Source organism: Diceros bicornis, chromosome 34 (genome assembly GCF_020826845.1).
Source record: "Diceros bicornis minor isolate mBicDic1 chromosome 34, mDicBic1.mat.cur, whole genome shotgun sequence".
Classification (NCBI taxonomy): Eukaryota; Metazoa; Chordata; class Mammalia; order Perissodactyla; family Rhinocerotidae; genus Diceros; species Diceros bicornis.
The window spans coordinates 13,970,776-13,993,214 of record NC_080773.1 but is presented as its reverse complement, the minus strand read 5'-3'; the positions used below and the strand labels follow the sequence as shown (position 1 = coordinate 13,993,214).

At 59.9% G+C, this 22,439-nt stretch overlaps 2 protein-coding genes across 5 annotated transcripts; both read left to right on the top strand.

Moving 5' to 3' along the window:
• The first annotated feature begins 24 nt into the window (after positions 1-24).
• PRX (periaxin) lies at positions 25-13,232 on the top strand. 4 transcript variants are annotated; one of them, XM_058529344.1, is made up of 7 exons: positions 25-95; positions 3,406-3,449; positions 3,533-3,631; positions 3,742-3,867; positions 5,839-5,995; positions 8,438-8,634; positions 9,285-13,232. In XM_058529344.1, exons 4-7 carry the CDS (start codon positions 3,841-3,843, stop codon positions 13,029-13,031), a joined length of 4,128 nt encoding a protein of 1,375 aa, XP_058385327.1. In that variant the 5' UTR covers positions 25-95; positions 3,406-3,449; positions 3,533-3,631; positions 3,742-3,840; the 3' UTR covers positions 13,032-13,232. The 4 variants fall into 4 exon arrangements, with proteins under 4 accessions (XP_058385327.1, XP_058385326.1, XP_058385325.1 ...); XM_058529343.1 differs by lacking the exon at positions 25-95 and having other exon boundaries at positions 3,350-3,449; positions 9,285-10,784; positions 10,971-13,232; XM_058529342.1 differs by lacking the exon at positions 25-95 and having other exon boundaries at positions 3,371-3,449.
• Positions 13,233-15,668: 2,436 nt separating this feature from the next.
• Positions 15,669-22,071, top strand: HIPK4 (homeodomain interacting protein kinase 4). Its single transcript, XM_058529341.1, has 4 exons — positions 15,669-16,148; positions 19,102-19,458; positions 20,307-21,152; positions 21,749-22,071. Exons 1-4 carry the CDS (start codon positions 15,684-15,686, stop codon positions 21,926-21,928), a joined length of 1,848 nt encoding a protein of 615 aa, XP_058385324.1. The 5' UTR covers positions 15,669-15,683; the 3' UTR covers positions 21,929-22,071.
• The last annotated feature ends 368 nt before the right edge of the window (positions 22,072-22,439 follow it).

The window sequence follows — 22,439 nt, the reverse complement described above, 5'->3', positions numbered from 1 at the left end:
CCCCTCCTCCCCCTCCCCATTCCTTTTCCCCCCCAGCCTGGGGCTGGGGCTGAGCAGACGGACCAGGAGCTCTCGAGGTGTCTGGAGGCCCAGTGGTAAGAGATCAGCCGGCCAGTTCCTTCACTGGCCAGGCTGAGATGCCGTGGGAATGAGACCCAGGGTCCTGGGAGGGGCTGGGAGGGGCTGGGAGGGTGCCTGGGGCTCAGGAGGCAGCGTGGTGCAGGAGTTAGAGGCACAGACTTTGGAGCCAGGCCCTGGGTCCAAATCTCAAAGTTCCCCTCTTTCTGGCTGTGCATCCTTGGAGCGAGATACTTTCCCCTTTGTGCCTCTGCTTTCCCATCTCTGCAGTGGGCTGATGGAGGCCACGTCACAGGGCTGACGTGCGAGTCAATGAGTTGCTGCTTATGAAGAGCTGGGGAGGATGCCTGGGGAAGGGGGAGCTGTGCTGTTGGTGGGAGGCCAGTACGGAGCTGGATTTTGTCCCTCACCCCAGGTTCCCCTTCGGTAGGGGAGAAAGTGGGGCTACGGGTGAGCACAGGCTGGATATGAGACACTGTGAGATGCACAGCCCGCCGCCCACTTGCCGTCAGAGACTAGCTTCCATTACTTGAGCACCTACTATACACTAGGAATATTCTAGGCACCTGCTGTTGTCTCACAAATCCTCAAAGCCACTCTTACTGGCTCCATTTTACAGATGAGGAAACGGAGGCCCTGAGAGGTGACATGCCTTGCCCAAGTGTTCAAACCTGAGAAGTGTGGGAGCAGGGACTAACTGAGGGGCCAGAGGCCTCTGCCGGAACACACACACACCACCACCACCCCCCCGGCCTCACTAGAAGGCCTCAGATAACGTCCAGGGGCCTGGATGAGTCAGGTCAACCCCCTACTCCCATTGCAGAGGGCACCAGATCACTGGTGGTTGGGGAAGTGAGGCTCTGAGAAGGGGGATTTCGTAAGTGAGGTTGGTGCCTGCCGTGGGGGAAGAGGGTGCAGGAGGGCAGAGCTGGGGGATTCCTCAGCAGGCCCTGTTCAGCTGAAGGGCCCCAGGGCCCAGATGACAGCCCCTCACCACAGTCGCTCTGAAGGGCATGAGAGCGTCTTAAATGGGCATCTAAGTTGGACCTTCCCCAGGGAGGTGTTGAGAGGATTTAATGAGCCAAGGCACGGAAGGATTTTGTACATAGTAAGTGCTCAAGAAATGGGGACTGAGAAATCTGGAAGCTCAGGAACGTACCAGGGAAGCGCCACAGCTCAAGAAATGGGCTGTTGCCACCTGCCTGGCCTTGATTCACCAGGGGAGCCCCATTAGATCTTTCCCCAACACAAGTCAAGGACCTCCCAGGAACCTCCCCACCCCTCCTTCCCAGGCCTAGGGGGAGGGGCAGAGCTGGGAACAGAGAGTGCCCAGGGTGGGGTGGCCTTCCTTCCGAAGCTGCCCCCACCTCACCACCCCCCAAGAGCTGGGTACGTGGCTCAGGAAGGGCACAGCTGGGCTAAATATAACCTGGGCTGGGCGGCTGTCCCCCGGGCAGGGATGAGGAAGGAGGGCACACTCTCTGGCCTCCGCCCGGGATGAGCTTCCTGTGCCAGCCTCTGGGTGTGACCCTCGCCGCCCCGGCCTGGAGCAGGGTGCTTGTGGCCGCGGAGATCCTTCCATCTCCACTGCCTCCTACAAGTACCAGGCTGCTCCCTCCTAGTTCAGGATGCTATGTTGTGTCCGGGACTCAGCATTAGCTTTTCAGACCTGGGTTCAATTCCTGACTCTGTCGTTGTGATATCTGGTCTCTAAACCCTCATTTATTCACCAGTTAAATGGTCTACCATGAGGCCATATCTATAAAGTGCATGCCCGGTGCAGAGTTGACACCAACAAGGTCTCTCCAGAAACATCTGTTTCCGGCACCCTCCACCCCCTGCTCCTGCCCAGCCCTGCTCCTGCCCCATCTGTTCTGCTGCTTGGGCCCCCTCCAGTGCTCCGAGCCACCAGTGCAAGTGAAGGTGCGGAGTTGGGGTCAAGGGCTTGGGTCCTGGCTGTGTGATCCCAGACAGGTCACTTCCCCTCTCTGAGCCTCAGTTTCCAAGCATAAAACAGCCATATCTAGGGGAATTCAAGGCCTATGGTTGCCAGCACAGGGCCCCATTCAGAGGAATGTCCCAGATGTGGGGGCCAACCCTACTTGGAGGGGCTGGGGGCTCAGAGGGGAGGCCGGGAAAGGACGTGAAGACCAGGACCCCTAGGAGAGCCAGAGAGGAGCCCTCTGACGCTGTGGGGGGCCAGCCAGTGGAATGGATACAGCTGAAGCATTGAGGGGGGTCTCTGTGTCCTCTGTCCTGGACAGTGGTGGGCTATACAGGGCCATTGTGCGGCTGGGGGTGGGTGGGCAGGGGCGGAATGTGACTGCGCACAGCAGACGGGCCATTGTTTGAGGGAATGTGCCGCGTGAGGCCTGACCTTTCCCTGGGGAGTGGGGGTTGGCGGGTTGGCATGCCAGGTGGGGGCCGGGAGGACAAGGCCAGAGTTGGGGGGAGGGGTGGGGAGACAGTGTCCATCCTCTTTTCCCCAGAAGGGCCTGTCGGGGTGGGTGCATGCTAATCCCAGCTCTGCTTCCTTCTCACTGTGCTGTGTGACCTTGAGCAAGGGTCTTGGCATCTCTGAGGGGCTAGAGTTTTCCACCGTGAGGTGGAAAGTGAAGGTCTCAGCACAGGACTGTCAAAGAGTAACCACTCGATACCCATTAGTTATTATTACCTGTATAAGGGGCTGGAGCCTTCAGCCCAGTTGAAGTCCCGGCTTAGCCATTTGTGACCTGGACAAGTGACTTCCCTTCTCTCAGGTGTCTTCTTTGTAACGGCCTCAAAAATTGTATTTGCCTCACAAGGGTATTCTGAGGTCCATGTGCAATGACGCCTATGGGACATTGGACATGAGACAGGACCACAGGAAGTTGTTAATAATAATAACAGCAAGTGCTTCTCAAGCGCCCACCATGTGCCTGGCACTTGATATTTATTAATATAAATATTTGACCCTCCCAACAGCCCTGCGAGGCAGGAGCTCTCATTCTCCCCATTTTATAGATGAGGAAACTGAGGCACAGAGAGATGAGGTGACTTGCCCATGGGGAGTACATGGGAGTGGTTATCATTACTTTATAGTGAATTTGGCCCCCTCGGTCGGCCAAGGTGATTGGCGCAGGGGCTCTGCTGTCAGACAGGCCTAGGAGTCGTTCTGGCCTTACTGTGTGTTTTCCAGCTGTGTCCCCTTGTGTAAAGGTCTCCTGTGCCTCAGTTTCTCCACCTTCTCTAGGGGGATGGAGTATTGACAGAGCGCCGGAAGGGTCAGGCACTCAGGAAGCCATCAGTGGGGGTAGCTGAGAGTAATGCTCACGTTATTCTTCTTAGAGCCCCGGACCCAGGAGGCCCAAGGAGCTGGAGGTGACCCTGAGGTGAGCACTGGCCGGGGCCACATGCACCTCCCTGCCCCTCCCTGGCCTGCCTGGGGCCTCACGCCCTGGTTTCTCCCCGGCAGGCAGCAAGACCCCAGAGGAAGGGCGCACGCCTCGCAGACGACTGTGTGGCACCCCAGGCTGGGCTCCTGTTAGGAGGGGGTGCCTGTGCCCAGGCAGCGGTGAGAGGACAGCTGGGTGGGAGGCCCTGCTCCCCTCGACCTCTCCTCTAAGCCCGGCCTCCTCCCCTCATCCTCTCCTGGCCTCAAGCCTCCACCCCTGTGCCCCGCAGGCTCAGAGGCAGCAGCTCCATGCAGAGCTGAAGCTGGTCCTGCAGCAGAAGGGAGAGAGGAAGCAGCAGCCTGGGGCCCAGGGGACTCCCAGGAGCGCAATGGAGGCCCGAAGCCGGAGTGCCGAGGTGAGCGCCCCTCATCCTGCAAGGGGCCTGCGTGGGGGACACAGACTAGGCCAGCAAGGAGACACTTCCTGGCTTCTCTGTGCCTCAGTCTCCCCCTCCGTGAAATAGAAATAGCAACAGGGCCTATGTTATGGGTCCCTGTGAGGAAAAAAAAATTGAACATATGTAGTGCTTAGCACAGAGCCTGGCACAGACTGCTAATTCATTGGAGCATAATGGAGTTTTATGGATAATGAGCTAAAGAAAATCGAGCAGACACTCTTCATCAGAAGAGGCAGGATGGTATAGGGGTTAACGACATGGGATTTGGACCTAGGGCTTAAATTCCAACCCTACCACCTCAGCTGCGCAGCCCTGAACAGGTGACCTGACTTCTCTATCCCTCAGTTTCCCCATCAGTGAAATGGGGCAATAGTCCCCACCTCTAAGTGTGTTGAGGACTCACACTGGAGCCATTTGCACAGGCCTGGTGCCTAGGAAGCCTCCTTGAATGTTGTAGAACACTGGGATTGACTGCATCCTACTGATGCCAGGCGCAGAGTGGGTCTAGTTTTATAGGAGCCAAGCTGAGGCTGAGGGGTGGCAGGCAGGGGGTACAGTGCAAGCAGGTCACTGCCCACAGGACACCCTGTAGGCTCTGAGGTCACAGACCTGGGGTTGAGGCCCAGCCACTTAACTTGCTGTGTGGCCTTAGGCAAGTGACTTTACTTCTCTGGACCTCTGTGTCCTCCTCGGTGACTGCCCAAGCTGTGGGGAGGATGCAATGAGATGCTGCACATAAAATGCCCAGCCCAGGGCCTGAGGGTGGTGGTGATGGTCATGCTGCTCCCTGCTGCCCCCACGACTCCTCTTACCCCTTCTCACCATGCTCTGCCCAGCCCTCCCACTGGGGCATCCGGCCCAGACCTGCTTTCCCCTCTCCAAGCCCTGGGCTCAACTCCAGTCTGTGCCAGCCTCGATGCCCCGCCCATTACAGCATTCCCTCGGATTGCTCTTGCCTCAGGTCTCAGCTCACCGACTCCTCCCAGTACACCCGTGTCATCCAACTTTACAGTAGGGAAATGGGCCCAGAGAGGGCACATTCCTCAGCCAGAGACACACAGCAGATTGGGTTCCAGGACAGCTGTGGAACTGAGGTCTCTCACTGCCTCTTCTGGGAAGCTGGGAGGTGAATCCCACAGTGCGCTGCTGGGCTAGGGCCAGGGCAGCACCATTTACAGTAAATACCAGGAATACCGCGTCTGCCGGCCCAGCACACATTACCCACGCACCCCCCTTCACTGGATTCCCTCTCCCATGGGCGTTACGCAGGTCTTGGGGTCACAGAGCCCACAATAGGGCACAGTCTCACACACACTCAAGTCTCCAAGGAGGGCAGTCCCAGCCCCACCCTCCATCCCGCCCCACTTAAGGGTCCAGCCCTTTCCTCGGAACCCCATCCTCAACTCAAGTCTTGTTCTCCTGTTATTAAAGCTCCTGCCCATAGCTCAATCCTTAAGACTATGGGTTCCCGCCGCATCTCCACCTGGACCTCTAGCCACACCCCTCTCGTATCTTCGGCCCCTCCTCTCTGGCCTGAGCTCTCCATCCGCGCGTGCTCCAGGCCCTAGCCCCGCCCTCCCGAACTGGCCACGCCCCCTTGAGAGCACAGCCCCGCCCTTACTATCAGGCCCGCATCTCAGTCCCAACTCGGGTTCCTTCTAGCCCCTCCCGACAGCAGCCCTAGGGCTCCACGAGGCCAGCGAGCCGGCTGAACCGTTGGACCTTTCCGCGGGTCCCCGAGAGCCAGCGACCCTCGTGCCTGCTTAAAGGGGAGATGCCGGAGTGGGTGGCCCCGCCCGACCGGCCTGAGCCGCGCCGAGGGGCGCGTGCCCCGAGGACCCGTTTAAGAGCCGCTCTTAAGCGCGATGGCGGGCTTGGGGCGAGGTCCGGCCCCAGCGCCCCATGGCGACCCCTCGCCGCCCTCCGCAGGAGCTGAGGCGGGCGGAGTTGGTGGAGATCATCGTGGAGACGGAGGCGCAGACGGGGGTCAGCGGCATCAACGTGGCGGGCGGCGGCAAGGAGGGAATCTTCGTCCGCGACCTGCGCGAGGATTCGCCCGCCGCCAGGAGCTTCAGCCTGCAGGAAGGTGGGCGGGGCGTGAGCAGGGCGTGGGCGGGGTCTTCCCGCGGGGGCGGGGCTTGGACTCTGCTCTGGGTCCCGAGCGTGACCCCGGACCAGGAGGCAGGGTTAAGGGCTTGAGGCGGGGCTGTGTGTCGGCATTGCGGTTGCTCAAAGGGGGCTCTGGAGGTACATGGTCTCCGTTCGACTCCCAGAACTGCAGTTTACTAGCTTGGGATCTTTCTGTTCCTCAGTTTTCTCATCTCTAAAAAGGGAATAATTCTAGTGCTTACCTCATAGGGTTATTATGTGGGCTGAATGAGTCAGTATTTGAAAACAGCTAAGTGGCACGTAGTAAGCACTATGTAAGTGCTACTTACTGTTTTTGTTGTTGGGGCTAGAGAAAAGAGGTGGAGCGAACAGCTTGTGTAGGGAGGGGAGCTTAGCAAGTAAGGGATGTTTTAGGTAACGTGGATGAGGCTGATGTGATTTATTCATGCGACAACTATTTGCTAAGTGCCTTCTGTTTCCAGATATTGTTCTAGGTGCTTGGGTTCCTGCAGTGAACAAAACAGACAACACTCTCTGTAGTTATGGAGCTTACATTCTAGTGGGGAGAGACATATTTAAGCAAAATATGTAAAATATATAGTAAATTAGAGGGCAATATGTGCTCAGGATGCCAGGAGGGAAGCTGCATTTTTGAATAGGGTGAGCCAGGAAGGGAGGAAAGGCCTACGAGGAAATGAGCTCTGTGGCCATCTGGAGGAGCATTCCAGGCAGGGAACAGCCAGTGCAGACCCCTCAAGGTGGGATTGTGCCTGGCTTGTTGGAGGAGCAGCAAAGAAGCCTCTGTGGATGGTATAGAGTTAGTGAAGAGGAAAGTAAGAGATGAGGCCAGAGAGGTAAGAGAAAGGGAAGTTTTTAGAGGACTTTATAGGCTGTGGTGAAGACTTTGGCTTTTAATCTGGGAGAGTTGTGAGTTGAGGAACATGAATTGACCGTGTTGAACTTCTGTATTAGCAGTATACCGTAGCGGGGCAGGGTGGGGAGCAGGTAGACCAATGAAGAGGCTACTGTGATTATCCAGGTAAGAGATGGTGATGCTTGGGGCCAAAATGGTGTTATTGGAGGTGAAGAGAAGGGTTTGGATTCTGGATATATTTTGGAGAAGGAGCCTTCAAGACTGGATGCAAAAAGAGGGGTCAAGGATGTATCTAGGGATTCTTGACCTGAGGATGCAGTTGGTAGTCCCACAAATGGGGAACCCCAGGGCTGGAGCTCGTTTGGAGGAAGACCAGGAGTACAGTTTGCATCTGTAAACGAGAGGTGTCTGTTGGACACCAAGGTGGAGATGTGGAGGGGTAGTCGGATATATGAGTCTAGGATGGAGGGGAAGGTGCTGGGCTGGAGAGATACACTTGGGAGTTGTCAGCATGTTTATGATCTTTAGACTCTTGAATCTGGATGAGCTTCACCAAGGGCTGAGTGTAGCACGTAGATGGAGAAGAGAAGAGGTCCAAGGCCTGAGATCTGAGACAGAGTGTCTTTAAGAGCTCAGGGAGATGGGGAGGAACCATCCCAGGAGGCTGAGAAGGAACCTCCAGGGAGGTTCCAGAGGATGTTGCACCCTGGAAGCCAAGCCAAGCAAGTGGATGAAGGAGAGAGAGTGAAGTTGGGTCAAAGGCTGAGGGGTCCAAGCAGATGAAGTCTGGGACTGGACTGTTGGCCTTAGCTACAAAGAGGTCACTGCGTGGGACCTTGAGGGGAGCACTTGAAGGTTCTGGGAAGGGGTGTCAGAAGTGTGATTGGAGAAATGGAAATAATGCAGCTAGATAACTCAATGCATTTTGCCATGAAGGTGAACAGATAAATGGGGCAGGAGCTCCAGGAGGAGTGAGGTCAAGACAACCTTTCTTATGGGAAAAATAATGGTATGTTGTATGCTGATGGGAATAATGTAGAAGAGAGGGACAAATTGATGATGGGGAGAGAGGGGAGACTTGCTGGAAAATGTCTCTGAGAAGACAATGGAGGGATTGACCTGAGCTGGGGAGCTAGGAGTGGCGACAGTTCTTCCCTAGGAACAAGTAGAGAGTGGAGTAAATTGCCAAAGGAGCAGAGGGGTGAGTAATGGGGTGGGAGCTTCTGGAAGTTCTTTTCTGATTCTGTCCTCTCAGTAAAGGGAGCAAAGTCAGTGTCTGAAATGTGAGGATGGGGGAGGGGAGTGGAAAGGTGATGGGCGTGGCCTGAATGGGCGTGGTTTTGCTCAGTGGGGCGGGGCTTCGTTCTTAAGCGTCCAGACCTCAAACAGGGAGGAATTTTGCGTCTCAATTCCGCGCTAGGGGATAGGCGGGGCCTAAATGTTGGGCGGGGCCTCGCCGCGCAGGCTCCCGGGCAAGTGGGCGGAACCAGGCCTGCGCAGAGCCTGGGGATGCCCACGCCCTGCCCACCTCCACCTCGCCTGCAGGGGACCAGCTACTGAGCGCCCGCGTGTTCTTCGAGAACTTCAAATACGAGGACGCACTACGCCTGCTGCAATGCGCCGAGCCTTACAAGGTCTCCTTCTGCTTGAAGCGCACTGTGCCCACCGGGGACCTGGCGCTGCGGCCGGGGACCGTGGCTGGCTACGAGATCAAGGGCCCGCGGGCCAAGGTGGCCAAGCTGGTACGCGTGCTTAGCCCGGTCCCAGCCCTGGAGCGCCCCAGCGATCCCGTCTCGGCGCCGTGAGCCCCGCTCCCCCACACCGTGGGCCAGCCTTGCCCTGTGTCTCTTCACTAACCCAACGCTAATCCCACCCTCTGCCTCCTGTTATCTGCCCCCAAAGTCCTCCCTGGGGAGGGGGACCCACCCCTCCCAGACCAGAGCCCTCACCCACCTCGGAGAGGCATCCCCACCTTCAGCTCCACGCTCACCAGGGGTCCTGAACAGGGGACTCCCAACCAGGGAGGCCAAGTTCAAGTCTGAAGGCTGCTCACTTACTGCTGAGTGACCCTGGACCAGTTTCTTTCCCTCCTTGGGCCTCAGTTTCCCCACCTCTAGAATTGAGGGTATCGGAGAAAATCCTGGATGAGGACCCACAAGTCTTGGGTCCCAGTTTCTACGCTCCTGTTGACTCACTGTAAGATCCTAAATGAACATCTTTGCCTTTTGGGGCGGTAATGGTGACATCACAGGCAGGAAGTGGGGATGGTGTTTCGGGGACAAATTCTCCATCCAGCACATCCCCAGCCTGGTACAAAACCAGGTGGGGCTCCCCTGTCCACCCCAAGCCTCCCACTGTCCCACCGCCTCCAGTCTCTCTCCTCTCTCCCCAGAACATCCAGAGTCTGTCCCCTGTGAAGAAGAAGAAGATGTTGGTGCCTGGGGCCCTGGGGGTCCCTGCAGACCTGGCCCCCATTGATGTCGAATTCTCCTTTCCCAAGTTCTCCCGTCTGCGTCGGGGCCTCAAAGCCGAGGCTGTCAAGGGCCCTGTCCCAGCCGCCCCCACCCGCCGGCGCCTTCAGCTGCCTCGGCTCCGCGTCCGAGAAGTGGCTGAAGAGGCCCAGGCAGCCCGGCTGGCGGCCGCTGCTCCTCCCCCTAGGAAGGCCAAAGCGGAGGCTGAGGTGGCAGCAGGAGCCCGTTTCACAGCCCCCCAGGTGGAGCTGGTTGGGCCCCGGCTGCCAGGTGCCGAAGTGGGTGTCCCCCAGGTCACGGCCCCCGCAGCGGAGGCAGTCAGCGGCTTTGCCCTCCACCTGCCGACCCTTGGGCTGGGAGCCCCACCTGTACCTGCCGTGGAGCCTGCAGCCGTGGGGATCCAGGTCCCCCAAGTGGAGCTGCCTCCCTTGCCTTCGCTACCCACTCTGCCCTCACTGCCCTGCTTGGAGACCCGGGAAGGGGCTGTGTCAGTGGTGGTGCCCACCCTGGACGTGGCAGCGCCTTCAGTGGGGGTGGACCTGGCCTTGCCGGGCGCAGAGGTGGAGGCCCCAGGAGAGGCTCCTGAGGTGGCCCTGAAGATGCCCCGCCTCAGTTTCCCCCGCTTTGGGGCTCGAGCAAAGGAAGTTCCTGAGGCCAGGGTGAAGGGGCCCAGACTTCGGATGCCCACCTTTGGGCTTTCTCTCCTGGAGCCCCAGCCTGCTGCCCCTGAAGCCGTTGTCGAGAGCAAGCTGAAGCTGCCCACCATCAGGATGCCCTCCCTTGGCATCGGGGTCTCGCCACCTGAGGTCAAGGCGCCCAAGGGGCCCGAGGTGAAGCTCCCCAAAGTGCCTGACGTCAAGCTCCCCAAAGTGCCCGAGGCAGCCCTTCCAGAAGTGCGACTCCCAGAGGTGGAGCTCCCAAAAGTGTCGGAGATGAAGCTCCCGAAGGTGCCCGAGATGGTTGTGCCAGAGGTGCGGCTTCCAGAAGTCCAGCTGCCGAAAGTCCCCGAGGTGAAGCTCCCGAAGGTGCCCGAGATGGCCGTGCCCCAGGTGCACCTCCCAGAAGTACAGCTGCCGAAGGTGCCCGAGATGAAGCTCCCTGAGATGAAGCTCGCGAAGGTGCCCGAGATGAAGCTCGCGAAGGTGCCCGAGATGAAGCTCCCCGAGACGAAGCTCCCAAAGATGCCCGAGATGGCCGTGCCAGAGGTTCGACTCCCGGAGGTGCAGCTGCCGAAAGTCCCTGAGGTGAAGCTCCCAAAGGTGCCCGAGATGGCCGTGCCAGAGGTTCGACTCCCGGAGCTGCAGCTGCCAAAAGTCCCCGAGGTGAAGCTCCCCGAGGTGAAGCTCCCCGAGGTGAAGTTCCCGAAGGTGCCCGAGATGGCCGTGCCAGAGGTTCGACTCCCGGAGGTGCAGCTGCCAAAAGTCCCAGAGATGAAAGTCCCCGACGTGCAACTCCCCGAGATGAAGCTCCCAGAGTTAAAACTTCCCAAGGTGCCTGAGATGGCCGTGCCCGACGTGCAACTCCCAGAGGTGCAGCTGCCGAAGGTGCCGGAGATGCGGCTGCCGGAAGTGCAGGCGCCCAAGGTCCCGGATGTGTGTCTTCCGAAGGTCCCCGAGGTGAAGCTGCCCAAGGCTCCGGAGGTGGAGCTCCAAGTTCCCGGGGCAGAGCAGGCAGAGGGGATGGAATTTGGCTTCAAGATGCCCAAGATGACCATGCCCAAGCTAGGGAGGGCGGGGTCCCCCTCACGAGGCAAGCCAGGCGAGGCAGGGGCTGAGGTCTCGGGGAAGCTAGCGACACTTCCCTGTCTGCAGCCAGAGGTGGGCGGCGAGGCTCGTGTGGGTGTCCCCTCTCTCACACTGCCCTCAGTGGAGCTGGACCTGCCAAGGGCTCTCAGCCTGGAGAGGCAGGTCCCAGCAGCCGAAGTGGGCAAGGCGGAGCGGGCAGAGGGCCCCAGAGTGGCAGCAGGGGTCGGGGAACTGGCCTTCCGGATGCCCTCTGTGGAGATTGTCACTCCACAGCTGCCCACCTTGGAGGCTGAGGAAGGGCGGCTGGAGGTGACAGAGACGAAAGGCAAGCCCTCTTCCAAGTTCTCCCTGCCCAAATTTGGACTCTCGGGGCCAAAGGTGGCCAAGGCAGAGGCCGAGGGGGCTGGGCGGGCCACCAAGCTGAAGGTGTCCAAATTTGCCATCTCACTCCCTAAGGCTCGGGCGACCGATGCTGAGGCCAAAGGGGCGGGGGAGGCCAGCCTGCTGCCCGCCCTCGATCTGTCCATCCCACAGGTCGGCCTGGATGCCCATCTGCCCTCGGGCAAGGTGGAGGTGGCAGGGGCTGATGTCAAGCTCAAGGGGCCCCGGTTCGCTCTGCCCAAGTTTGGGGTCAGAGGCCGGGACCCCGAGGCAGGAGAACTAGTGCCAGGGGCGGCCGAGCTGGAGGGCAAGGGCTGGAGTTGGGATGGGAAGGTGAAGATGCCCAAGCTGAAGATGCCCTCCTTTGGGCTGGCTCGAGGAAAGGAAGCAGAAATCCAAGGTGAGCGTGTCAGCCCCGGAGAAAAGCCAGAGTCCACAGCTGGGCAGCTGAAGATCCCCGAGGTGGAGCTGGTCACGCTGGGGGCCCAGGAGGAAGGGGGCGCAGAGGGGGCGGTGGCCGTCAGCAGAGTACGGCTATCGGGGCTGCAGGTATCCACGACCAGGCGGGTGGGCACTGAGGGCCAGGACGCGGGTCTGAGGATGCCTCTGGGCATCTCCCTGCCCCAGGTGGAGCTGGCCAGCTTTGGGGAGGCCACCCCGGGGCAGCAGGCTGAGAGTGCAGCCCCTCCAGCAGAGGGCACGGCAGGTTACAGGGTCCAGGTGCCTCAGGTGACCTTGTCTCTGCCTGGAGTCCAGACGGCCAGTGGTGAGCTGTTGGTGGGCGAGGGCGTCTTCAAGATGCCTGCTGTGACAGTGCCCCAGCTTGAGTTGGACGTGGGACTGAGCCGAGAGGCACAGGTGGGTGAGGCAGCGACAGGCGAGGGTGGGCTGAGGCTGAAGATGCCCACGCTGGGGGCCAGAGCTGGGGCTGGGGGAGAGGGGCCTGGGGAGCAGCCCCCAGGGCCCGAGCGCACCTTCCGCCTTTCGCTGCCCGACGTGGAGCTCTCGCCGCCCGCCGTGGGCAGCCACGCGGAGTACCAGGTGGCAGAGGTCGAGGGGGATGCTGGGCACAAGCTCAAGGTGCGGCTGCCCCGGTTTGGCCTGACGCGGGCCAAGGAGGGGGTTGAGGAGGGTGAGAAGGCCAAGAGCCCCAAACTCAGGCTGCCCCGCGTGGGCTTCAGCCAGAGCCAGTCAGTCACTGGGGAAGGCTCCCCCAGCCCAGAGGAGGAGGAAGAGGAGGGTGGCGGGGAAGGGGCCTCCGGGCGCCGAGGTCGCGTCCGAGTCCGCTTGCCCCGTGTGGGCCTGGCTAACCCTTCCAAAGCCTCTCGGGGGCAGGAGGGCGAGGCAGCCCCCAAGTCCGCTGGTGGGGAGAAGTCCCCCAAGTTCCGCTTCCCCCGAGTGGCCCTAAGCCCCAAGGCCCCGAGCAGGAGTGGGGAGCAGGAAGAGAGTGGATTCCGGGTTCGGCTGCCCAGCGTGGGGTTTTCCGAGACAGGGGCTCCAGGCCCCACCAGGATGGAGGGGGCTCAGGCTGCTGTCATCTGAAGCCCCTGGGCAGAGGGAGACCCCACTCCCATCTTCCCGTCTGCCTGCCCCTTGTTTTGTGTGTGAGATAACTAGCACTAACCCCAGAGGGCCGGGAGGTGGACGACTGACCAGGGCAGGGCTGGGGAGGCCTCGTGTCCAGCTCGTTGGCAGGAGTGCCTGTATCTTGCCAAGCCATGTGAATAAAGTAATCCAGAGGTAGCCTTGTGTCTGTCTCCTCCGTGTGTGGGAGGGGACGGGAGGGTGCAGACAAAGGAGTCCCCAAGGAGGAAGGAGGGGGGACTTGAGCCTGGCCTGAGGGGAGCCTGTGTGTGGGAGACACAGGCCACCCCTGGTCTGAGGAGGCCAGGGAGGCTTGGGGTGGGTCAGGTAGGAGGGGAGCCTTCCCTAGTCCTTCAGAATTACCAGGGGGCCTCTGAGCAGGACTCCAGGAAGTTCCCAGAAGAGCACAGCTGCGGGGACAGCCCTCTGTCGGGGACTCTGCCTGTCCTGGGGACCCACTGCTGGCAGGACAGCCCTGGGGGCCCTAGGAGAGCAGAACGATTGCTACCCACCTGCCCTCTGCTGGCCGCCTCCCCGCCACCAAGCCACCAAGAACACCTCCGCATCCTGGCCGTCCCTTTCCTGTCTGGCTGGTTTGACTGCCCGGTCCAGCCCGGCCCCACCCAGGAAGGCTCCTCCTGGTCCCCTCTCCAGGCTCATGGGTTCAGAGCCTCCACCAGCCACCTGACCACCTCTTCGGACTAGGTCCCAGGGTCCTCAGCACCTGTCGAGGCTAGGCCTCAGCTCCCAGGGACCCATCCCCCCTCAGGATCTAAGCCCCCACCAAGGCCTCTAGACTCTCCCACATCTCTCTATGATGCCCTAGATTGGACCAAGAAGACACCCTGTCCCGTCCCAAATTTCCCCCGGTGCCCCATATCCACCCCGCCACTCAGTTCACATCTCCACCCTCCCATCCCAGAGGATAAAGGGCCGTGCCCTTGCCTTGTCACAGATCCCCCACTTACTCCAGCACCTTCTCCCTTCAAGCCAGCCCCCCTCAGGTCACGGCCCTGTCACATGCTTTCTCTTCGTCCCCACCAAACATGGCAGGAGTCGTCTACGCTTATGGTACACACCCCTTGCCCAGCCCCCCAGCATTTGGGGTTTTCCTCTCACCACAGTTGACCTGTCAGTGTCCAAGGTGATCTCTCCGTGGCCACGCCAAGGGTTTCCCCTGTCTCCCTTGTCCTGACTTCTCAGGGCCCCTTCCTCCTTCCTGAACGCTGTCTTCTCTCTTCCCCACTCTTCTCTCTCCTCGTGCCCCTTGGGCCCTCAGGGCTCCTCCCAGGCCCTCATCCACCCCCACACTCCCCCTGGGCCGTGTCACCTTCCCCACGGCTTCCACTCCTCACCTCTGTGCCGACAACTCCCACATTCTCTCCTGGGCCCTCTGCACGCCTCCCCTGGGCGTCCTCCGGGCACTGGGAGGATGTCTGGGGTGGTGGTTCGGAGCTGGGCTCCAGAGCCAGACTGTTTGGGGTCCAAGCCAGCTGGGTGATGTTAGGCATTTTTAAAACTTATTTGTGCCTCGGTTTTCTCTTCTATAAAATGGAGCTATTAGGAAGTATGTGGTCAGGATCAGATAAAGCTTCTGAAGCACTCAATACATGTTTAAATGCTTCAGTGTTAAATTTCCTAATCTGACCTCCGCATCCCTTCCCCCAAAATGCTCCCTGTCCATGTCCCTGTCTCAGGGACCATCCATCATTACCCAGGCCAGAGCCCTGGGCCTTGCCCTGGATGGCTCTCCCTCCTTCCCCCCGACCTGTCAGTCCACAGCCTGGCCTCTTGGCCTCCTGAGTGTCTCATCCGCCAGCCTCCTCCTTGCCTCCCCAACCTCTCCCCGCTGGGCCCTGCTCCAGGCTCGGGGCCTCCACTCTTGGCCCCTCCAACCCACCCTTCTTCACATAGCAGCTTTCTCACCTCAAACCTGACCCTGCCCTCCCTTGCTCAAAGCCCTTCTGTGGCTCCCCAGTGCCCTCAGAACAAAGTCAAGCTCCTTAGCCTGGCATTCAAGACTGTTTACAACCTGGCCCTGCCCCAGCCACAGCCCCCCACGGCAGCCCCAGGCATGGGTAGGTGTTTTCTGAACACAGACACACACACACACAATTCCCCTAGCTAGGAAAGCCTGCCTTGCCTCGCCTCTATTATAGGAATGTCCCATGCCCATCTGCCAGAGTCCAGGTCCACCGTCAGACCCCCTCTCAGTCGACCCTTCACCTGTCACCTGCAGGGTTCCGCTGCTGGGCGGGGGAGGGGCTCGACTTGCCTCCCCAGCCCCCGTTCCAGCCAGGGGCTGGGGTCTCCGACAACAGAACCAGAGCCACTCAGCAACGCTGGAACCCACTGGGGAGGGCCCGGGGCCCCTCGTCCCACGCTGAGAGGGCTTCAGGGGAGGGGTGCAGCCCCTGGCAGACTCGCCGTGTGGCCCAGGGGGTTGGGGGGTGCCAGGGAGGCGGGGGCGAACCTCGCTGGGGGAGGCACGAGTGTGGTTCTCTTTCCCCCACTGGGGGGGCGCTCGGGGCCGGCGGCGGGGTGGGCGGCCTCAGAGGCAGAGCCCATAGGGCGGGGCGCAGCCAGGAAGCGTCTGGTGGCAGGGGCACCATGGCCACCATCCAGTCGGAGACCGACTGTTACGACATCATCGAGGTGCTGGGCAAAGGCACCTTCGGGGAGGTGGCCAAGGGCTGGCGGCGAAGCACGGGCGAGATGGTGGCCATCAAGGTCCTCAAGAACGACGCCTACCGCAACCGCATCATCAAGAACGAGCTGAAGCTGCTGCGCTGCATGAGGGGCCTGGACCCCGAGGAGGCCCACATCATCCGCTTCCTCGAGTTCTTCCACGACGCCCTCAAGTTCTACCTGGTTTTCGAGCTGCTGGAGCAAAACCTTTTCGAATTCCAGAAGGAGAACAACTTCGCGCCCCTCCCTGCCCGCCACATCCGCACAGTCACCCTGCAGGTGCTCAGAGCCCTGGCCCGGCTCAAGGAGCTGGCCATCATCCACGCCGACCTCAAGCCCGAGAACATCATGCTGGTGGACCAGACCCGCTGCCCCTTCAGGGTCAAGGTGAGTGGGGCTGCCTGGGGGCAGCAGCGTCCCTTGTTCCCGTGTCCTCCCAGCTTCCCCCAGCCCTGGACACTCTCCAGATGCTGACGCTCCCTTGTCCCACCTCCCAGCCCTGAGGTCTCCTGTTCACTGTCCATGATGCCTCTCCCCACCTCCTGGACCTGAAATCCTTCCCATCTTCCCATCCCACTTCTGACACCCTTTCCATCTCAGACCTGAGTCTCCCCATCCTTCTTAGCTCAGCTTCTCTGGCCCAGTTCTGTCCCTGTGGGGCTAATGTTCTAGGGCAGGAGACAGAGTTGGCAAGATAAATGAGTTAAATATGGTATGTGAGCAAGGAGGAGAAAAGATGCAGTAGGGAGGGGGAGGATGTGGGGTGTTGATCGGGGGTAGTGGTGGTGATGAGTGAAACTTTAGACACGGTGTTCAGGGAGGCCTCACTGAGAAGGTGACACTTGAGGGAAGTCTTGAAGGAGGGAGGGAGCCATGTAGACATTTAGGGGACAGTGCCTGGATAAAAGGAACAGCCAGTGCAAAGGCCCTGAGGTAGGAGTGAGCCAAGTGTGCGTATTTGAGGAGCACCGAGGAGGCCATTGTGGCTGAAGCACAGTGCCAAGTGAAGAGGGAGGAAATGGGATAGGGGAGGTGATGGAGCTGGGTCATACAGGGCCTTGTGGGCCACAGAGAGGACTTTGGTTTTACCCTATGTGAGAGGGAGCCACAGAAGGATCCTGGGCAGAGGAGGGATGTGATCTGACGCAGGTGTTCACAGGGTCCCTCTGGCTGCATGAGGGAAACAGACTCTGAGGGGGCAGGAGCGGGAAGACAGTGTGGGGTGACTGGTCCAGGTGGGAGACGTGGGTGGGACTAGAGTTGGGGTAGTGGGAAGAGGGGACACGGGTGGGTTCTGGGTAGATTTTGCAGCTCGAGACAACAGGACTCGCTGACAAATCTTATATGAAGTGTGAGAGAGGAAGAGAGGACTTGAGGGGGACGAAAGCTGTTGGCCTGAGCAACTGGAAGGGTGGGGGTGCCATTCCTCACCACAGTGAGTCTGTCCGTCAACAAACATATACTGAATGCCAGCTCTGGCCCTGACCTGTGCTGAGCACACAGAGGCACCCCTTCTGCTCTGTCACAGGCCCCTGGGCTCCCCCGTCCTGGCCCTGACGCCTCTGTCTGCTTATGGCTTTGTTACTGTCTGGTGATGGGCCTGAACTAGGAGCACCGTGAGGGCAGGGCCATTTTGGTTACCACGGTGTCCTCAGCACCTCCCAGCACAGCACCACCATGGAGTCAGTGCTAAATTAGTGTCAGAGACAGAGCGACACAGAGATGGGAAAAGGCAGATCATTCTGCCCCGAGAGAGGGAAGGACAGAGACCCAAGGAAGGAGACAGATAGGACAGATCCACAACACCTGGCCAGCGTGGGCACCCCTACCTTGTCTGTGGAATGAATGAAAGAATGAATGAATGAATGAGTCTCGCAAACATTGACTGAGTGCTCAGGGTCACTCGAGCTCTCCGAGATTCAGGCCTTGGCAGCCTGTGTTCAGAGTCCAGATTAATAACCATTTTGTCCTACCGCCTTCTGCTAATACAAGGCGAGGGATGGATGGATGAAAAGCAGAGCAACTCAGAGAGGGCGACAACTGAGGTAGGGACCGAGGTAGAGTCACAGGGATGCAGTATGAAATGGCAGCTCCTCCCAGAGGTACCGGGAGACAAGGACTTTTAGCCATTCACAGTGTCGGTTCAACAGGTGTTCTTCAGGGAGGTGTCTTTCTAGTGGGCAACACAGAGATGGAGATGGAGAGAGACACTGAGAGATGAGAGACAAAGACAAGTGATGAAGACACAAAGAAAGAAAGAGAGAGACAAACAAGAGACAGAAAGAAAGAATGACAGGGATAAAAAGTCCATTCATTCACTCTTTCCCGAGCTGCTGCTGGGTGCCAGCCAGGCACTGTTCTAGGCATCTAGGGACACAGCCGTGAACAGACAAAATTTCCGCCCTCGTGGAACTGGCTCCTAGAAGGGTAGAGAAATTAACACGATACAAAAGTAAAATATAGAGTATGTGAAATGGTGTTAAGAGCTATGGAGAAAAACAGAAGGACAGGAGGGGGGATAGGAAGGGGTGCTGTTTTTGATAGGATGGTCGGGGAGGCCTCACAGAGAAGGTGACATTTGAGTAAAGACCTGAGGAGGTGAGAGAGGGAGCTGTGTGGTGATCTGGGGGAAGAGCATTCCAGGCAGAGGGAACAGCCAGTGCAAAGGCCCTGAGGTAGGAATGCATCTGGCTTGTTCAGGGAATAGTGAGAGGCCCGTGTGGCTGGGGCAGGTGAGTGAGGGGGACATGGGAGGAGCTGAGGGCAGAGAGGGGACGGGACAGATTGCTGGAGCCTTGGGGACTTCGATTTTTATCACAAAATGTGATAAAGCCACAGGAGGATCCTGAGTAGGGGAGGGACGTGATCTGACTCAGGTGCTCACAGGATCCCTCGGGTGCCTGCGAGGAACAGGCTGGGGGGCAGAAAGGGGAACAAAGAGACCAGTGAGGAGGCCCCTACATTAGTCTGTACGGGAGCTGATGGAGGACAGGACCGAGGTGGGGGCTGTGGAGGGACTGCAGAGTGGGCAGATTCTCCATCTGTTCAGAAAGCGGAGCCAACAAGGTGATGGCTGACGGACAGGTGTGCAGTGAGAGAGAGAGAGAGAGGGGTCCTGACCCTCATAGGCATAAGTTCTAGTGGAGAGAAATAGACAAACCCATAAACTTGAGACAAAGGCTGTAAGAGACAGACAGGGACATAAACAAGTGATAAAGACTCACAGACACAGCAACAGACGATGACAGATGCCGAAAGACACCGGGAGAGACGCCAGGGGAGGCCCAGATTGGCTGTCCCTGCTCCTCGCCCTGCCCACTTGCCTCCCTCCCCGACACAGGTGATCGACTTCGGCTCAGCCAGCATTTTCAGCGAGGTGCGCTACGTGAAGGAGCCGTACATCCAGTCGCGCTTCTACCGGGCGCCCGAGATCCTGCTGGGGCTGCCCTTCTGTGAGAAGGTGGACGTGTGGTCCCTGGGCTGCGTCATGGCCGAGCTGCACCTGGGCTGGCCCCTCTACCCGGGCAACAACGAGTATGACCAGGTGCGCTACATCTGCGAGACCCAGGGCCTGCCGAAGCCCCACCTGCTGCACGCCGCCCGCAAAGCCCACCACTTCTTCAAGCGCAACCCGCACCCCGACGCCACCAACCCCTGGCAGCTCAAGTCCTCGGCAGACTACCTGGCCGAGACCAAGGTAAGGGGGCAGGGGGGGCGAGGGCAGTCAGTGTGAGGGCTGCTGCATCAAGAAAAATCTAGGTTAGACCTCAGGGAGGACTGGAAGCTTGGGGGTCAGCCGTGGGGGTTAGCACAGCAAGAGGGATCTGAGTGAGACCTCGGGTGGGACTGGAAGTCTAGGGCAGCCTGTCCGCTGCCTCTGTGGCTGTGGTCAGCAAACCTTGCAGCAAGAGTCTGAGGGAGACAGCAGGGAGGACTGGAGGTTGGGGCAGCCGTGGGAGCTGTCACAGCAAGAGGAGTCTAGGTGAGACCACAGGTGGGACTGAAAGTGGACAGCAGCTCCTCTGATGGCTCCATGGCTGGGGGTTGTCCAACTAGTGTGGCAATAAGGTTTGACCAGGGGAGGCTGGAGGGTTGGGATCGGGGGTGGGGGCCGTAGCAGCAAGAGGGATCTGGATCTGATTCCAAGGAGGACTGGAGGTTTAGGGCAGCCCCTCTGCCAGCGGCTGGTAGGGGCTGGACCCATGGCTCTGGAGAGGTCTGGGGTCAGTGAGAGCTCTGGGTTAGATGACGAGAGGACCAAAGAACATAGTCCGGCGTCTTTCCTGCAGCAGTAGGAGGGCCCTGGATTAAGAGGGGCTCTGGTGTTAGGGAGCAGGTGTGGCCCTCCCAGCAGCAAGAGAGCTCCAAGTCAGATCCTGGGCAGAAGTGGAAGTCAGGGCTCGGGTGTGTGGCCTTCCCAGTAACAAGAGAGCTCTGGACCAGACTGGAGGGCAGACTGGAAGCTGGGGGGTCACATGTGGGCAGGAGTGCGGGGGCCCCAGGCCTGGACTCGGTGTTGACCCCGTGCCCCCCGTGTCCCACCAGGTGCGCCCCCTGGAGCGCCGCAAATACATGCTCAAGTCCCTGGACCAGATTGAGACAGTGAACGGCGGCGGGGCAGCCAGTCGGCTGACGTTCCCGGACCGCGAGGTGCTGGCAGAACACGCCGACCTCAAGAGCATGGTGGAGCTGATCAAGCGCATGCTGACGTGGGAGTCGCACGAGCGCATCAGCCCCAGCGCGGCCCTGCGCCACCCCTTCGTGTCCATGCAGCAGCTGCGCAGCGCCCACGAGACCACCCGTTACTACCAGCTCTCGCTGCGCGGCTGCCGCCTCTCGCTGCAAGGGGAGGGCAAGCCCCCCACGCCCGTGGTGGCCGCTGCAGAGGACGGGCCCCCCTACTACCGTCTGGCAGAGGAGGAGGCCGTGGGCATGGGCAGCGCGGCGGGCAGTGGGCCCTTCTTCCGCGAGGAGAAGGCACCGGGCGTGCAGAGGGCCATCGACCAGCTGGATGACCTGAGCCTGCAGGAGGCAGGCCATGGACTGTGGGGTGAGACCCACGTCGACGTGGTCCCCGACATGCTGGGCCCGCTCAAGGCAGCCGCCGCTGGCCGCCGCGTGCCTGACTCCGGCCCCGAGCCCATCCTGGCCTTCTACGGCAGCCGCGTGGCAGGCCGCCACAAGGCACGCAAGCCACCCATAGGCTCCAAGTCTGACTCCAACTTCAGCAACCTCATCCAGCTGAGCCAGGCCTCGCCTGAGGATGATGGGCCCTGCCGGGGCAGCGGCTGGGAGGAAGGGGAGTGCTGTGGGGCCTCGGTGGAGCCGCCCACAATCCTTCAGCAGGATGGGGATGGGCCAGACATTAAGGATCTGACCATGGATGCTGAGGTAAGCCAGGTGGGCGGGCAGGGTGCAGGTGGTTCTGGGATCAGGGATCCCGCCCCACCCCCCCGCCCCGAGAACAACAGGGATGGAGGCACAGTGACCAGGCCTTGCCTCCACACATCTGCATTGCCTGCAGCTGGCTCAGGGTCCCACACAGGCTAGCCCACCCTCAGGAGGTGACAAGGCCTAGCAAACACTAACGCATATTCAGGCTATGATTAGGATTTGATAAGGCTCTGCGAACACGAGTCCATATGCAGGATACAAAGTTCAGCACACCCTAACCTACCCTCACGATGTGATAATGCTCAGTACATACTAATCCACCTTCAGGCCGTGTAAAAACTCAGAACCCAGTAATCCACCAACAGGAAGTGATAAAGGCCTGGCCCAGCACAGACTCTCCCACCCTCAGGAAGATGTGACGAAGCCTCAGAGACACTAATACACCTTCAGGACACATTAAGGGTCTCAGCACACACCATTTAAGTCCCCATGAAGTGACAAGGGCTCAGTTGACCAGAGAGTCCATGAGGGGCAGGCTGGTGTTCCTAGGGCCGGGGGCTTCTTGGCCGACGGCCTTCTCTTCTCTCCCACAGAGGCCAGGCTCTGAGCTCTTCGACCCCGGCAACTGTTCTGGGGAATGGCTGAGTGAGCCAGACTGGACCCTGGAGGGCATCAGGGGCCCACGGGCTCAGGGGCTCCTGCCCCGCCATGCCCACCCGCATGGTCCACCCCGGACCACCAGCTTTCTGCAGCATGTTGGCGGGCACCATTGATGGTGACCCATCCCTGCCCATCACTGGGGGCTGTGCTAGTGGGGTTGTCATCCCCTCTTCAGAGCTATCCCCTGAACCCACAGATTATTCTTACAGAAAGATAGTTATCCGGAAATTCTCCCTCTCCCCACCCTGGCGCATGCCTGCACGCACACCCCAAACACAGGAGGGCCTTGGGGTCTGGCCCGTGGCCCCCTTGGCCAGAGACACAGGGAGGGGGCTGCACCCCGCTGGCCCCAAGCTTGCCCTCAGCCCTGCTGCCTCTGCCTATTTCAATAAAGAACTGTTCAGCAGCCCTGCCTTATGCCTGCCCTCTCTGCCCGAGGCCTGCACTGGCGCTGGTGTGGGGTTCAGGCTGGCAACCGGGCCCTGCTCTCCAATGCTGCACGCAGTTGGCCCCTGGCTCAGGCTGGAGGCTGGGCTGCCGTCACACTGAGAGGGACAGGCTGTGCTTGGCACACTGAGCCAGCCCCTAAATATGGTAAGTGCTTGGCACGTGAGAATCCACCCT